The 18,489-nt window shown below is 35.3% G+C and overlaps 1 protein-coding gene across 13 annotated transcripts in view; it reads left to right on the top strand.

The window, feature by feature from the left end:
* PPP1R12A (protein phosphatase 1 regulatory subunit 12A) overlaps positions 1–18,489 on the top strand; it is a 151,022-nt gene that overhangs the window by 126,433 nt on the left and 6,100 nt on the right. For all 13 annotated transcript variants that reach the window (XM_067009794.1, XM_059081633.2, XM_059081637.2 and 10 more), the window contains 5 exons: positions 730–795; positions 6,215–6,231; positions 7,472–7,607; positions 11,020–11,124; positions 16,813–16,860. In XM_067009794.1, coding sequence (XP_066865895.1) covers positions 730–795; positions 6,215–6,231; positions 7,472–7,607; positions 11,020–11,124; positions 16,813–16,860 — 372 coding nt within the window. The remainder of the gene's footprint in view (positions 1–729; positions 796–6,214; positions 6,232–7,471; positions 7,608–11,019; positions 11,125–16,812; positions 16,861–18,489) is intronic.

The following is an 18,489-nucleotide window of genomic DNA, read 5'->3' as shown; positions in this document are numbered from 1 at the left end:
TCACAGAGCTGAAAATAGCTGTACCAGTATGAAATAGGATGATTTAGTTTTAAAGCCTGTGATATTTTTATAGTGAACCTGAGCCAGATATGTTTGATTGCAAATTTCCCTTTTCTTTCAGTTCTTTATGGTTTGTTGAGATGTTCAGGCCTTCTAGTAGAATATTCCTATTGTCTGGGAGTCTAGGTTTTTAGCCTACTGAGACCTTAGTTTTCTATTTGGTGTGCTGTAAATTCCCCAAAAAATTTCTAGATAGCTGAACTACCTAAATATAATAGGACTGTTGTATAAATCTTGCCAAGCTTATAGAATAGAGCTTTTCTTAATGAGTTTCCTATTTTTGCTGCCTCGTTATAGTTGAGCAGCTACATAGTATCTATATTGACTATTAAAGTACATGCATTAACATTACAATATAAAATTGAGTATCACCTTTTTTATGCTAAGCCTCCAGCTTCCTTATCCCCAGTATGAATGTGTTTCCTAAATCAGAACGTTAGGTAGATGATCTTTCTTCACCATATACGCTAACCTACTTATATTGTACCATGCAGACAAAATAGGCTTCCTCTAAATAAGGCAAAAAAAGTCACACTTAAAAAACAGTTTTCCTTTTGATCCATTTCCTGTTAGGTTTTTCTCAAGGGTCATTTTAAATTACAAAAACCCTAATGTATTTAAATATTAACCATTTGAAATTTATATTTACTTTTCTAAAATCTACTTTAGAGTGATGAAAATGAACAAGAACAACAATCAGATACAGAAGAGGGATCCAATAAGAAAGAAACTCAGGTAAATAACGTTATTTTTTGTATTTAGAAGTATTCGTATTTTTTAAGGGTTACTTTTTACTTGTGTTTATATTTATTCATGTCAGACAGTTACTGCACACTGTACCTGCCTGCTGGGGATAGACCATCAGTGGTTTTCTGGAATCAGGCATGGAGGGACTGGAAAGGGGCACAAAGAGTATTTTAGAGACATTGGGAATGTTCTAGATATTGAATGTAGAGGCATTTTTTTGGATATATACAACTTTCAAAACTCATCAAACTGTGTACTCTAAGTGGATGTAGTTTATTGTATGTAAATTAACCTTCAAAGTTGAAAAGAAAAAACAAGAGAATACAAGTTTCCACTGCTATCCAAAAGTAGAGTGTTCCATTATCTTCAGTATGCCACATAAAGTGAAGAGGGAATTACCTTAGGACACATCTTGCTACCGGATGCAAGAGATAAATTGAGATAAATCGCGGTGCTCAAAGACACAGTCCAAAGCTGTCGCAGCTTAAATTGAGTGTAGTTCCCAGGGAACGAGCTTGGCGGTGCCTCTTTTGCTGCTGAGGGTGTGCTGCCTCTATAATGGTTCGCTGTAAAACATGATGAGTACTGTTGGCACTTTTTGCCTCTTTTCGTAAAAGCAAAGTGGCGTAAACGAACTTTTGAAAAGCAGGGGCTACCTGTAATACCTTTGACCAAAGAAAAGTATCTGAAGAATATCCAGAAGTAGTGCATACCTTACCAGATCCAGATTTTAGTTTTGTAAATGGCAAAGTTGTATTTTGGAGAAGATAATAGATCATTTTAACTTTCTTTACATTTGTTTAGAAATGTAGTGTCTCTAAAGCATTTTACATTCATTATCACAGCTGATCTTCCCCAGTAATCTTCAGGAAAAGCCCCCCTACCTCACCCCCTCAGTATTGATGAAGAAACTAAGGCAAGTTTGAATGACAAGGTTGCATAGCTAGCAAATGATGAAAGTTTCTTTCCACTAGTTTTTTTGCCCCTCTGTTCCCTATTGTTTGGCTGTGCACAAAGCTGACATACTTAGAAGACCTCTATTCACATAAGGGTGGATCTGTACAACATAAGTTAGTCTTAATGTTTTAAACTCAGCACTGTCTAGCCTGAAATGATATTCTGATCATATTTTCTTCATTTTGACTTGGAATTCCTACATAAAGCTGTTAAAATTACTTTCAGTCGCAGGGATCTACTATAATTTGAAGTGCTCAGAAGTTGGTTGTCTGTGCTAGGTGACTCTGGACATTACTCTTATGGCCTATTTTGACCCAATAGTTACTTTTATTTTACCTTTAGATAGCCAGATAGATTGAGGAATTAATTACTAACAAGGGTAAATTATTTTTAGGGCAAAAGTTTTGTCATTTTTAAACCCTTTGCCTATCAGTTGTCAGCACTCCCCCATTTCACCTATATCTCTTCTTTATTATATTCTGTAAACTTGTCCATCATCTTCCTTGCCCATTGGTACACTATGAACTCCCATCTTTCAAGGAAAAACAATGGACAGGTAAACAAAAGCAAAGGAATTAGTAAACCATCTCCAGCTGATACTTCTCCTTGCCATATCATCCAGATCCCCCATCCCAGCAGGCTGGGATAGGAGGGGAAAGATTTTCTGGCTTACAAAGTTGTGATTTTGAAGTATATTGATATATGTTGTATTTAAGTTTTACTGTTAAAATTATACATGAGATACATTAAGGTTGAGTAGAATATTGTTTCTATGAAGAAAATTTTTCTTAGTTCCAAACAATTTAAATAGTTTTTGTTCATTTTAAATAGAGGATTGTTTCAATCTTACTTTGTACTAGCATTTTTTTTCAGTTACAGGTAATGCAAAACCCAGCTTAAACTGGATTAAACAAAGAGAATTTATTATAATTCATTTATATTACACAACGCTCTGTCAGACAAGGCCTACCACTGATATATTGCAGCTGTTTTGCTGCTAATGTGGGCTACATACCATCTCATCTAAACTTAATGACTGCTGTACCATGAGGAAAAGGAAGAGTAGGAGGTTAAGACACTAACCCATAGTGTCTTTACAATAGACTAGAAAAGTGCTTCCACTAAGTAAGTGTTGATCTCTTATGAAAATTTGTAGCATTAGCCCTTTTTTTTCTGTGAAAAATATGAGCAACACAATTCTTTGGTGCATTTTATCATTACCTCAGAAGTGTATTTGATAACAAAACTTGTATTCAGTTTATAGAATCCCAGTTCACCAAATTGAAAAATGGCTTTGTAGCATATACTTTTTTGCTTCAAAGTAAATTGTAAGTTGCCAAAAAGTTGTTAAATATTTTGAATTACCTGTGAAGCCACCTTCAGGATATAAATTAAAATTAAGATGAAATTTGAATTACTTTATCATAATATGGTTCATTATTTCCAAAAATGGGGCTTCTGTTGCTTGGGTTATTATAATTTGCTTTCATTAACTATTAGATGATAAAACTTTTACCATGAAAAGAATATTAGTAATAAATCAAAAATTTAAGTAAGACAGACACCAAGGCAAGAAACTAAAATGAAAAGATTAGCAGATTTGATTATTTAAACATGTAAAGCTAGAAAATGGCAAAAATGACACCCTTATTAAAATTGAGACACATTTGCTCAGTTAAAAGTAAATAAGCTGGACTTCCCTTGTGGTGCAGTGGTTATGAATCTGCCTGCCAGTGCAGGGGATACGGGTTCGATCCTTGATCCAGGAAGATCCCACAGGCCGTGGAGCAACTAAGCCCATGCGCCACAACTACTGAGCCTGTGCCCTAGAGCCCACGAGCCACAACTGCTGAAACCCGTGTGCCTAGATCCCGTGCTCCACAACAAGAGAAGCCACCGCAGTGAGAAGCCTGCGCACCGCAGCGAAGAGTAGGCCCCACTTGCCGCAACTAGAGAAAGCCTGTGCACAGCAATGAAAACCCAATGCAGCCATAAATAAATAAATAAATGTTTAAAAAGTAAATAAGCTTAGCCCTCTTTTGTAACATTTAAAAGATTAATATTTGTACTATTTAAAAGATAGTAAAATAGAGGCAGAATCCATGAAATTTATAAATGTTACAAAAGAAGAAATATAAATGGCCAACAAGCTTAAAGTACATTTACTCTCATTAATAACCAAAGATATAACAATAAATACAAAAGTGAAATTGGCAAAGGTTAATAATGCTTAGGTTTGGCATGATTAATATTGAAATAGGCATTTTCATATAAGATTTTGGGATTATAATTAATATGTTTTCTTGGGAAATCAGTTTAACAGTACAAATCTGAAGGCTTGAGAAAAAGTTCATGCCTTTTAGCTTAGCAATTCCACTTTGAGAAAGTTATTCCCAATGAAATGACTTAAGTTTGGAAAGACAGGTCTAAAGTGTTAACAGTAGCATGGCTCTTGAAACAAAATATTGAAAACATCCTAATTGTCTATTAGTTGGGAATATATCAGAATGTATTTGCGTGGATAGATATTTTATGTGTTCACAAAGATATGTATACAGAAAAGATTAACAGTGGTTATCTAGGGCGTTTGAGAAATTATAGAGGAACTTTTTATACTATGATATTTTATATGAGCTTATGGTACTGTAATCAGAAAAACTTAAAGGGCATTTTTACTTTGGAAAAATAATTTCAAAGCACAGGGAACCACAAGGACATTATGCTAAGTGAAATAAGCAGGTCACAAGAAGCACATACTGTATGATTCCACTTAAATGAGGTACCTAGAGTATTCAAACTCATGGGTAACAGAAAGTAGAATTGTGGTTGCCAGGAGCTAGCGGTAGGAGAATGTGGAGATTTGTTTAATGAGTATAAAATCACCGTTTTGCAAGATGAAAAAAATTCTAGAGAGCTGTTGCACAACAGTGTGAATATCATCAAGCACTACTGAACTATACTCTTAAAAGTGGCTTACATGGTATATTTTGTTTTATGTGCTTTCTACTACAATTTTTTAAATATAAAACATAACCAGTACTAGCACCATGCTTTTTAAAGGCAAAGAAATAGAATTTGAGTGATTTCTGTGACTACTTGGAGTTTTTATTTATTCTTAAATTTTAAATCAGTGAACTGGAGTGCAGACTGTGAGGGGAGATGTGATGTTTTCATTTGATATGTATACATTTTATTTCATGTGTGGCTAGTTTCCTGAATTTGGATAAATAATATCTTTTGTTTGTTTCTGCTCTTTTTTAAAATTGAGATATAATTGACATATAACATTATATTAGTTGCACATGTATAAAGTTATTTGATATTTGTGTATTGTGAAATGATTAGCACAATAAGTCTAGTTAACATCATCACCACACATTAGTACAGATTTTTTTCTTGTGATAAGAACTTTCAAAATCTACTCTTCTATCAGCTTATGAATTTGAATGATATCGTGAAAATTGAAATTTAACTTCAAAATTGTTCATTATTATAAAACTAAAGAATAAATCAATAAAGTAAAGCATTACATCAAAAAAATAGGAAGCAGGTACGAAATTGATTTTGCAAAGGAAACTTACATAGACTTAGGAAGACATTTTTAGTCTGAATGAGACTTCAGACAGTCCCAAAGGAACCCAGTAATTTCACAGTGCATTCAAGGATAAGTATAAATATCTAAATTCAGAAATTTAACAAACCATTTCTGAATAGTTATTTTATAGAAAATTATAGATTGAGTGTTTCAATAGAAAGAGAAAGAGCTAAAGATGACCACCCCCAAAAAATTCTTTGACTTCAATAAGACTATTTTATCCTATTAATCATTTCACCATTTAGGTAAGAAGAGTTTTGGAACTTCAGTGTAGCATACCACTTGCTTAAGAAAATTAATTATAATTTCCTGTCCCCTAATTGCTAAACTTTGAAGGAACATATAGCTGCATTTCCAGAAAATAAATTTTAAGCAAAATATGTATATACTGTCATACATAAAATACTTTAGGCATTCGTTTGTTTGTCTCTGATGGCCTCAAAAACAGAAAAATGGGAAAGATAATTGCTTTGAGATGTCCCGTAATAAACTTGCATTTCTTAATATAAATGTTACTTTTTCCTGCTAAGCGGGTTTTAAGTAATGGATATGTCGTAGTCTCTCTCTTTTTTCCTTCTAATTAAAAAAATAATGTATGGTGCCATTTTGTAGAAATTCACAAAATATGACTATAAATTGGCAAATGTAATCGTATAGTATTAGACAAGTAGAAATATACAGTGACTGTTCTAGAATTTCTTTGTAAGAACAACTACATTAAAGTGTATATAATAAATAGGTGTTAGTTTAATAGTGTGAAGATAGTATTGATGTTAAATTTTCTTGATTAATCAATAAGTTACTTTAATGAAAGCATAAAAATTTAGTTATGCTTATGTTTTTCTCTCTTTATAGACGGATTCCATTTCTAGGTATGTTTTACTTTTTTTTTTTCTTTTAGTGACCTTTTTCTCATTTTTATCCTTTCTAAAAATATGTTGCTAGATATTTATGAATTTTTTAAGTTGGTAGACTTATTTTAATAATAATAAAATTTGTAGATATTTAGATGACCTGATAAGTGTTAATAGCTTTCTTTATCAATGGCTTTACTTCTAGTTCAATAGTTATAGTAAGTCACTAAGAAAGATTTTTTCTCAGATCTTTGCAACAGTGATAACTTTTCTTAGTTTTCCTAACCATCCTAAGTTACTTCAACACTGACCATCTCATTATTCACATCAGAGACTGATGAAACCCACCAGAAATTTATTTCACTAGATATTCAAATCTTCTCTCTTATCCCTGCTTCAGATAAAAGAAAACCAATGAAGACACTTTTTAAAAGTGTCATCTAGCTCAAATTGTTCATCTTTTCAAAGAACCTCCACAATATCCTTGAATCTAATTTTTATTCCTCCTGCCCATAATTGTTAACCAAAGCCTTGTAAAACTAAGAACAAATTTTTATATACTGATGATTCTATTGAATTGTAGAGGCAGTAGCATTTATCAGAAAAAGTAACGCAAATTCAGAACTAGATAATAAGAGGATCCTCATTTTCAAATGAGATATGTTATTGTTTAGGACAAACTGTTCTGTTGTCCCTCGGTATCCCTGAGGGATTGGTTCCAGGATCCACCCCGCCCCCTAGCCCAGCTTCCACAGTGGATACAAAATTCACAGATGTTCAGGTCCCTTATATAAAATGGCATAGTACTATCTATCACTTTGTTTAGACTCTAGTTAGTTCATCATCTAAAATGTTACTAATTTTAAAATATAATTGTATGCCACTTAAAAAAAGGAAAAGTGCTACCAGTTAAACTATAATACCCATCAATTGTAAGCCTTGTTCTGATTTTAGAGATGTTAAAATGTGGGGGAAAAAAATTTACAGTTTAAAATTGTTGAAATAATTTATCATGATGTAAAACCAGTTTTGACTTTCAAATATAGAGATTTTGAACTCCCCTTCTCAATTAAGGGAAATTAGTGTTAAAAATAACTTCCCATTTATTTATTATATATCATGAAAGTTAATTAGATAACCAATGAAGGAGAATATTACCTACTATTTTGGAATATCTAGTTAAATATACTAGGATGCATGTTAATGTAAGTTATGAAAGCCTATAATAATGATTTTGACCCAAACTTATCTTTTGAAGATATGAAATCAGTTCTACATCAGCTAGTGATCGGTATGATTCCTTGCTGGGTCGCTCTGGATCATACAGTTACTCAGAAGAAAGAAAACCTTACAGTAGCAGGCTAGAAAAGGATGATTCAACTGACTTTAAAAAGGTACTGGGTTATTTATTTATATTTAATTAAAAATAATCTTTTTGTTGAGATTTTTATGTTTGGATATTACTCTTGGAAACTCATAATTAAATCAGTTTATTGAAATAACTTACTTAAATTTTCAGTTTTTGGCAATTAATGGTAAGTAGAATATAAAAAGCTATTTGTTTAGAGGAAAACATAGGCAAACACACTATGACATAAATCACAGCAAGATCCTTTTTGACCCACCTCCTAGAGAAATGGAAATAAAAACAAAAATAAACAAATGGGATCTAATGAAACTTGAAAGCTTTTACACAGCAAAGGAAACCATAAACAAGACCAAAAGACAACCCTCAGAATGGGAGAAAATATTTGCAAATGAAGCAACTGACAAAGGATTAATCTCCAAAATTTACAAGCAGCTCATGCAGCTCAATAACAAAAAAACAAACAACCCAATCCAAAAATGGGCAGACCTAAATAGACATTTCTCCAAAGAAGATATACAGATTGCCGACAAACACATGAAAGGATGCTCAACATCACTAATAGAGAAATGCAAATCAAAACTACAATGAGTTATCATCTCACACCACTCAGAATGGCCATCATCAAAAAATCTAGAAATAATAAATGCTGGAGAGGGTGTGGAGAAAAGGGAATCCTCTTGCACTGCTGGTGGGAATGTAAATTGATACAGCCACTATGGAAAACAGTATGGAGGTTCCTTAAAAAACTACAAATAGAACTACCATATACCCAGCAATCCCACTACTGGGCATATACCCTGAGAAAACCGTAATTCAAAAAGAGTCATGTACCACAATGTTCATTGTAGCTGTATTTACAATAGCCAGGACATGGAAGCAATCTAGGTGTCCATCGACAGATGAATGGATAAAGAAGGTGTGGCACATATATACAATGGAATATTACTCAGCCATAAAAAGAAACGAAATTGAGTTATTTGTAGTGAGGTGGATGGACCTAGAGTCTGTCATACAGAGTGAAGTAAGTCAGAAAGAGAAAAACAGATGCTGTATGCTAACACATATATATGGAATCTAAGAGAAAAAAAAAAGGTCGTGAATAACCTAGGGGTAAGAATGGAATAAAGACACAGACCTACTAGGGTATGGACTTGAGGATATGGGGAGGGGGAAGGGTAAGCTGTGACGAAGTGATAGAGTGGCATGGACATATACACACTACCAAATGTAAAATAGATAGCTAGTGGGAAGCAGCCACATAGCACAGGGAGATCAGCTCCGTGCTTTGTGACCACCTAGAGGGGTGGGATAGGGAGGGTGGGAGAGAGGGAGACGCAAGAGGGAAGAGATATGGGAACATATGTATATGTATAACTGATTCACTTTGTTATGAAGCAAAAACTAACACACCATTGTAAAGCAATCGTACTCCAATAAAGATGTAAAAAAAAAAAAAAATCTATTTGTTTATTTGAAGGGAAAGGGAAAGTACCCAGGACTTCCTGCACATTTAAGTCTCTCAGGCCAGTACTGTAATACTGTGATTGAGCTAAAAGGGGGCACTGAGTAGATTTGGGGTAGGGGGAGGGTGTTGTGTGTGCGTGTGAGATCTTTTCTTTACTTGTTAATAGGAAGCAGCCAAACAAAGAATATAGCTTTTCCCAGGACAGTATAGTATTTCCTAGGTAACCGAAAAACTTGTGATAGTTCAAGTGCTGTTAAGGATTAAAGATGGAACTAATTAAGAAATAAGTCCTGGCAACAAAATAATCTAGAATTCTGAAGATCATGATTCTTCATATTGTAAGCTTTGAATAAACCTAATGAAGTTTGTTGTGGAGGAAAAAGGTGTGTGGTATTTGTACATGTCCCCAGGTATTTGGTGGCTATTTGAATCACCCACTTTCTTACAAGCCAAATCAACAAGAAAAGGAAGGTAGGGGGTCAGTTTATGTTAGGAATAAGATTCATTCGTTCAGTAAAAAACTGAACACTTAATTGTGCTTAAATTAGTAGTGAAGTTCTGCTCATGGGCAGTGGAGATGGAGATCCTGTCCCTGCTCTTATGAGCATCTTCCAGATGACCTTATCATATAATGATACAAATCAGTGGATAATTTTTAAATTGAAACCATTATCCTGAAATAAACAGTTTTATATAAGTAACAAAAGAAAGTGACAGGGCCTAAGGATAGATTTCCTAAGGAAATAACACTTCAGCCAAGAACAGAAGGATGATTAGTTAACTGGTAAAAATGGGAGAAAAAAGTGTTCCAGATGGAGAAAAGGTCAAGCACACAGACCAGCCTGGTGGTGGGAGGGTACAGATGTATTGAAGTAATTAAATTTTCAGTGTGGCTAGTAGAGCGAAGGGGATGGTGGTGTGAGTTTGCACCTAACAGATGTGTAGGCTGGGACCAAACCATCAGTGCCTTACAGGCTGTTTTAAGGACTTCCTTATACTGAGAACATTGGGAAGCCATTCAAGGGTTTTTAATGTATGGAGGTTAATGGAATGGTTGGCCTATGAAAATTATTAGATTGTCATTTTGAAAATTTAACTCTTGCTGCTTTGTATAAAACAGATTAAAGGGCTTCCCTGGTGGCACAGTGGTTGAGAGTCTGCCTGCCGATGCAGGGGACACGGGTTCGTGCCCCAGTCCGGGAAGATCCCACATGCCACAGAGCGGCTGGGCCCGTGAGCCATGGCCGCTGAGCCTGCGTGTCCGGAGCCTGTGCTCCGCAACAGGAGAGGCCACAACAGTGAGAGGCCCATGTACCGCAAAAAAAAAAAAAAAAAAAAAAATACAAAACAGATTAAAGAGAGGTCAGGAGAACAATTCTAATAATAGAAATGTCTAGGTAAGAGATGATTGTAGACATCTATGGTTGTAGTAGTAGAGATGAGGAAAAAAGAAGTAGTAGATTCAAGTGCTATGAAAGTGTTCAAGAAATATTTCACTTTCCTTTTACCTTTAGTAAAAATAATACAAGTATAATGATAAATGCAACTAATACTCCCATCTCAGTATCAGGAATTAAAGAGTGAGTGATAGGCAGAAAAGCTCACAGACCCCAAATAAAAATCATAATGCTCCTTAACTCCAGCTGTGGTCACTGTGCAGCTGTGTGGTCCCTCTTTATCAGATAACTGAATTTTTTTAATGGAAACTGAAAAGTAAGGATTTTCAGTGAAGTAATAAATTTTAAATATCAGAACTAGTTTTTAGAGAGTTTATGTGGGACAAATACACCTGAATAACCAAAAATTTCTGCCTTGAGACCACAAAGCATTAAAATATTTTTTAATGCTTTCTTTAGTAGTTCATGTTACATTAATCTTTCTATTTTAATATTGTAAAGTAATCAATGGGAAATCTTCTTAAAATAGTAAAAAAGCAGAAAAGTAATTTGTTCTTCTCTCCTAATTTGTATAGCTTTATGAACAAATTCTAGCTGAAAATGAAAAACTGAAAGCACAGCTACATGATACAAATATGGAACTGACAGATCTTAAATTACAATTGGAAAAGGCCACCCAGGTTTGTACCTTTTTCTCTTTGTTACTCTAAAGATAATGGTTGTGATTTATTCTATCTAAAAATTGCATTGAAATGTTCTCTTGTGTTCTAGATATGTTTGGTTATTGATAATAGCTTATTTATTAATAGGACAGAATCAAGATAATACAGTTTACCGATAATTTACTTTCTTCTAAAGTAAATTTAAAATATGGACGTATATAGCCCTATGGTAGAAAGTCAAAGTATTTTTAAGCCTTTTAATACCTATGTTGTGGTACATGAAGGATTTTAAATGCTTATTTCCAGCATACCAAATGTAGCAAGGCAAAGCATCTATACAGAATCTTCTTAAAGCCATAAAATTTTGTATAATAATTTTTATTCATTATGAATGTTTCCTGTTTAATCAAAAAAACCTGATTTGACATAATAATTCTGGAAGAAGATAATTTTAATCATAACTCCTTTTACCTTCCTTCTGTGCAACAACCTAGCAGAGATAATTTTAGACAAGAAAACTAGGATAGCCAAGCAGAACTCAGCTTTGTACATATGATCTAGGATGTGTATGATCTAAGAATTGTTTCCCCAGCTCTTTTTTCATAAAACACTAGTTCTGAGAGATAGTTCTGGCACATTCCCTCTTCTCTTGCCCCCCTTCAAAACAAAAAAAAGAAGAGGAAAGAGCTTTGTGATCCAAGAAACTGAGAAATACCATATATTCTTTATCTTGGAGATTTTACAGGGTTTATTTATATGTTAAAGGCTCTAACGAGTCCTGTAATTTTTAAGGAAACAAACTTGTTTAATTTTAATGTAAGACTTTCTAGCATAAACACATTTCTGCACTAAACTTTTAGAATCCAGTTTGAAAACACTGATCTAAAATGGCGTCCTCAGTTCTATAAATGAGACTGCATACTTTCTGTGACCATTCTTTTATACTCATCTTTCTCATAATTTTTAAAATTACTTCTTTATGTTGAACTTATACTTATTACCAGGTCCTTTTTTGTTGTTAACCACTATTACATTGTGAAGCAATTGTCTATGTCCAGTGGAGACTGTGCTAAATTTGCAGGTATCACACTAACCTTGTGAGGTTATGAAGACTCAGATTCCATCAGGTCATGAGGGTTTACTATGAAGATACACAGTGAAGTACAGCAGAACAAGAACACGTTTCATAGTGAGGTGTCATAAAAACTTGGACTGTCATACAAGTTTAAACTTGCCAGCTTACACTTAGGCTTCATGGTAAACTGGAATGTCATCATTCTTCAGGTTGCATTAGTAGCTTAGTGAGCCGCTGCAAAATATCATAACTAGTTCCCTGAAAATAGTTTCAGCTCTAGAGATTTGGTCATAATATTTTCTAAATAAAAATGTCCACTGCTCCCTACTGTAGTATTCTGTCCTATGGTGATTCAGCTAATCTGTGTTTCCACTGCTTACTCTATGTTTCCACTGCCATCTCTATGTTTCTCTGCTTTCCTGCCTACTCTCTTGTCATCTAATTCTTCCTATATGTTTCTCATTCAAACTCTAGAAGAGAGGGGAACTGATAGAATTAGCCAGTTATCATCAACGTGAAGCAATCCTGTTAGTGCCCATGGACCTATTAGTGACCATTTCATAGGACACTGGACAACTATTACAAGCTTCCTTTGGGTCAGGTACCAATTTCTGATCCCATTGACTGTGGCCAGATAAATAAGTCACTGCATTAAAGGGTATGACAGCTTCTGCCTTAGCAGGCATTCTAAGTATCATGCCCAATATACTGAATTAATAATAGGAGGGGTAATTAGAGTATGAGATACTGAGTAAATATTCAAAGTTAGTATCTTACACTATGTAAATGTCATTTCAAAAATTTAGGGATACATGTAAAACTGATAGGACATTAAACTTTTTGTTCAATTTTAGAGTTACTTATTCTGAGCATTTAAGTCTACTGTGAATCTTTCCACCTGATGTTTGGGTTTTTTTCTTAACATTTCTTTTGTAACTGTTCATGAATATACATAGTAGTGGCAGTTTTGATAGTCACGTGGAATTTTTCCAAGGGAACAATCATCCTGTTAGGAATTAATCTTGGGAATTCCCTGGTGGTCCAGTGGTTAGACCTCCATGCTTTCACTGTCTTGGGCCCGGATCCAATCCCTGGTTGGGGAACTAAGATCCACTAAGATCGTGCAAAAGACACAGCGCTGCCAAAGGAATTAACGTTGAAGTTTAGGTCTATGTGATAGTATTTAGCCAAGGACTCTAGAATCCTTGAATCCTGCCTTAACCCAGCCACCCTACTCCCTGTACAGTCTCCAAGGGAGGGAAATAGGCTAATTTGCCAGAAACCAGTTGATGAATAATTATTTTGTCAAATGTCAATTCACCAGGTTTACCAATTGTTATTTTAACAGCTTTAACGAGAATATTTACCAAAAATATTAACTGAAGTTGGGCTTCCGTGGTGGCGCAGTGGTTAAGAATCCACCTGCCAATGCGGGGGACACAAGTTTGAGCCCTGGTCTGGGAAGATCCCACATGCTGCAGAACAGCTAAGCCCATGAGCCACAACTACTGAGCCCGCATGCCCACGTAGAGCCCGTGCTACGCAACAAGAGAAGCCACTGCAATGAGAAGCCCGTGCACTGCAACGAAGAGTAGCCCACGCTCACCTCAACTAGAGAAAGCCCACAAGCAGCACTGAAGACCCAAAGCAGCCAAAAATAGAAACAGTAAATAAAATTAATTAATTAAAAATAAAATAAAAACATCAAAAATATATCAGAATTAGCTGAAAGTCTCATCTTTTTTTTTTTTTTTTTTTTTGCGGTATGCGGGCCTCTCACTGTTGTGGTCTCTCCCGTTGCGGAGCACAGGCTCAGCGGCCATGGCTCACAGGCCCAGCCGCTCTGCGGCATGTGGGATCTTCCCGGACTGGGGCACGAACCTGTGTCCCCTGCATCAGCAGGCGGACTCTCAACCACTGCGCCACCAGGGAAGCCCCTCATCTTATTTATTTTTGGCTGTGTTGGGTCTTCGTTGCTGCTCACAGGCTTTCTCTAGTTGTGGTGAGTGGGGGCTACTCTTCGTTGTGGTGCGCGGGCTTCTCATCGCGATGGCTTCTCGTTGCGAAGCACTGGCTCTAGGTCGTGGGCTTCAGTAGTTGTGGCATGCGGGCTCAGTAGTTGTGGTGCATGGGCTTAGTTGCTGCGCAGCATGTGGGATCTTCCCAGACCAGGGCTCGAACCTGTCTGGGAAGATTCCTGCAAGGCAGGAACCTGCCTTGCAGGTGGATTCTTAACCACTGTGCCACCAGGGAAATCCCTGAAAGTCTCATCTTATTTGAAATTCTGAATTTGATTTCTAACAGTTAGAAATGGGAATACATTAACTTTTTTTCCAGAAAGAGTAAGCACAAAAAACAAAATCATTTAAAACAACAGATTAGGAATTCCCTGGCAGTCCAGTGGTTAGGGCTCCATGCTTTCATTGCTGAGGGCACAAGTTCAATTCCTGGTTGGGGAACTAAGATCATGCAACCTGTGCAGTGTGAGCAAAAAAAATAATGATAAAATAAATAAAACAAGTTAGATGGCCATGATTTAGATCTTTATTTATATACTATAATGTTAAAAAAGAAATTGTGGGGCTTCCCTGGTGGCGCAGTGGTTGAGAGTCCACCTGCCGATGCAGGGGACACGGGTTCGTGCCCTGGTCCAGAAAGATCCCACGTGCCGTGGAGCGGCTAGGCCTGTGAGCCATGGCCGCTGGTCCTGTGCGTCCGGAGCCTGTGCTCTGCAACAGGAGAGGCCACAACAGTAAGAGGCCCGCGTACTGCAAAAAAATATAATAATAAAGGAAAAAAAAAAGAAATTGTGCAAAAAAGGGTCAAAAAGTAACTTGGTTTATAAGCCCTGATGATACAAAAATATGAATGTTGAAAGGGTTGATAGAAGAGAAAATTATATAAAGAAATGTTTGGTTTAGTTTGTTTATTTTATTTATTTATTTGTTTGTTTATTTTTGGCTGAGTTGAGTCTTCGTTGCTGCACACGGGCTTTCTCTAGTTGCGGAGGCTACTCTTCATTTTGGTGCATGGGTTTCTCATTGCGGTGGCTTCTCTTGTTGCAGAGCATGGGCTCTAGGTGCACGGGCTTTAGTAGATGTGGTGCACGGGCTTAGTTGCTCCGCGGCAGGTGGAATCTTCCCAGACCAGGGATCGAACCCATGTCCCCTGCATTGGCAGGTGGATTCTTAACCTTTGCGCCACCAGGGAAGTCCCCTAAAGAAATGGTTTTTATTTTATTTATTTATTCATTTATTTTTTAATAAATTTATTTATTTATTTATTTTTGGCTGCTTTGGGTCTTTGTTGCTGCGTGCGGGCTTTCTCTAGTTTTGGCAAGCAGGGGCTACTCTTCATTGCAGTGCACAGGCTTCTCATTACGGTGGCTTCTCTTGTGGAGCCCGGGCTCTAGGCATGAGGGCTTCAGTAGTTGTGGCATGTGGGCTCAGTAGTTGTGGCGCTCGGGCTTAGTTGCTGCACAGCATGTGGTACCTTCCCAGACCAGGGCTTGAACCCGTATCCCCTGCATTGGCAGGCAGATTCTTAACCACTGTGCCACTAGGAAAGTCTCAAGAAATGTTTTTTAAATCACCAAAGTAAACAGGTTGTGCTTAATCAGTGATGAACCATATATGTGTATGTAGAGAGAGTTTTTTAAAGTATATTTTGTGGTTAATGATCATAGCAGAGCATTCTTATTAAGTAGTTGTGAAAAACCATGTTTGGTAAATTTTTTAAATTGGTTATTCAGCAGATTGGCTTCCGGGGAATGAGCCTTTTGATGAATTCATTTTCAGCAAATATACAGGAATCCCAAGGGAGATGTATGAACAGAGGTCAATGTAAATGAGAACTAAGCACTTGTTTTTTAACTGGTCCTGTGCTCAGTACCCATATGCACAGCTCTCTGGTATTGAGTGCAGCATGTGGCTTAAATCCCCAAGGGTCCTTTTCATCCCCCAGATCTCAGTATTTATCAACTTTAGTTGATTGCATAGTACAAGAAGCAGAAAAAAATGAGACGTGAGCTTACCAGAAGAAAAGCTTATATGGCTAGGATTTCTTATAAGTGACAGTGGATGTGAACCTTCTTACCAATTTTGGAACATGGATGATTGGGAAAAAAAACTCTAGAGAAGGAGTGAGCAAGACTAAGGTAGCTGTGAGAGAGGACAAAAAGGCCAGTTTACTGGTCTTACTGCATGGATACAGTCACACAACCTGGTCCAAACTACATTTCAGTCAAGGTCATGGAATCTGAGCACTAAGGTTAGCCACTCTTCCTGGTGAAGGAAAAGAGAGAACTTGAACATCGGAGGGAAAACTAGGATATTTTTGGATTTGTTCCATAGTACTCACCCATCCTTACTCTCAGCTCAACTGTAAAGACCCGAGGAAAAATGATACATAAATGATGAGAACTGTGGAGACCATTGTATTCCTAAGCATTCCTCTAACTCTTTATTATTTCAGTAGAAATCCTGTTTTTCTCTGTTCTTTGCTACACCTGTGATTTACTCCTTAATAGTGTGATTTCTTTGGATACCAGTAGAGGAAAGTTACTGTGGTCCTCTCCCTTTCCCCATCTTTATTGCAGTTACATCTCTTTTATATTTCTTACTTCCTTGCAGAGACAAGAAAGATTTGCTGATAGGTCACTATTGGAAATGGAAAAAAGGGTAAGTGTCCATCTTACTGAATAAGTAATCATTTTCCCCCTTTGTTTTTTATATAAGCAATGGTAGGTTTTTTTGGTTTTCTTTAGTTTTGTTTTTATGGATGGTAGTTTTAATTAGTTTAAATTAATATTCAGTAATTTGATTGTGAATGTTTTCTAGCTTATTTTCTTTATAGAGTCTTATGTGATGAAATTACCTTGTTAAATTTAATTTACCATGTTATTCTTTTAATGTACAAAAAACATATCTTGCCTTAATTCTGAAATGTACACATTGTGATAGTGAATCTGATATTTTTTAAATGCCATTTATCTCTTTGATTTTCTGTGGTGATACACTTTAATCATATATACATTTAGTTTAATTCTTTACAAAATTAAAATACTTCCATTCTTAAAGTTTTTAAAGATCTGGGGACCAAATTTTCAAATTCTTTTTAAAGTTAATTTAACAATATTTTATTTAATTTTGAGTTTAAATATTTAACTTAAGTAGGCTCTTCTAAACCAAAAAAATATAACAAGAAAATCCTTTTACCATTTTATGTCTTTCTACAATTTTTTTATCTGGCCATGATATATTCACTTGTATTTTTCTCCTTTTATTATTATTATTGCCCAGGGATTTGTCAGTGGGCATAAGAAAAACTCCACAAGTTTTGTCTGAGCAGTTGAAGATCTATAAATGATCAAAAGTTAATGGAAAAATTAACTCAAAGAGTACCTGTAGTACAGCTGAGCAGTGGCTAGATTTTCAAGGTTTCAGCCAGAGAAGAAATTACATACTGTGGAGCTCTGATCTCTAGATCAAAGAATAGTCAAGAGCACTTGATATGAGAATATTTTCTTCCATTCCATTTTAAAAATTTACCTTGTTGACCCTAAAAAAGGAGAGAAATGATAAAAATACCAAATACATAAATGTAATAGTTAATGCCTGTGTCATTTACTAAATTATAACGTATAATAACTCCTAGTTTTATTATGATTTCATGAGGTTTTTAAAAATCATTGTTCTGGGCCATTTAAAAAACTATTGATCTAACTTATAATTACTAAAAGTTTGGAATCACTTATTTTATTAAATTTAATGTTGATTATTATATCACAATATAACTTACTGAATTTTATATCCAGGATATGCAAAACAGTAAAGAAATGTTTTCAGTTCTCTTTTATCCATACTAATAGTTGAGATGAAAGACATAGATAACCATATACTTAATCAAAATATTATTTATTTTTGAGATAGTCACATTTTTAAGAATATTTTATTTTTGTGAAAGTAATGTATTTATTACCAAAATTTTAACAAAAGATGAAAATAAAATCTCCCTATCATGTAGAGATAAGTGACAGTTTAATGTCTATCTTTTTTTTTCATCTAGGCTTATACACCTACAATAAATGCATGTTCATATTCTGACATTCTCACCTGACCTCTTTCTGCCTGTCAAATGCAGATAAATTATGAAGTAGCTAATCTACTTTCAGTTTAACAGACATTGGTAATCATAGTATTAATAATAACTGCTAACTTTTATTCAGCACTCTTTTACATACCAGGAAGGCACTGAGTTAAGCACTTTATATGCATTTTTTTTCTCTTAACCATATTTTTAAATGGTAA

The sequence above is a fragment of the Kogia breviceps genome, chromosome 12, assembly GCF_026419965.1.
Source record: "Kogia breviceps isolate mKogBre1 chromosome 12, mKogBre1 haplotype 1, whole genome shotgun sequence".
NCBI lineage: Eukaryota > Metazoa > Chordata > Mammalia > Artiodactyla > Physeteridae > Kogia > Kogia breviceps.
The sequence above is the reverse complement of the archived record's forward strand: the minus strand, read 5'-3'. Positions and strand labels throughout refer to the sequence as shown.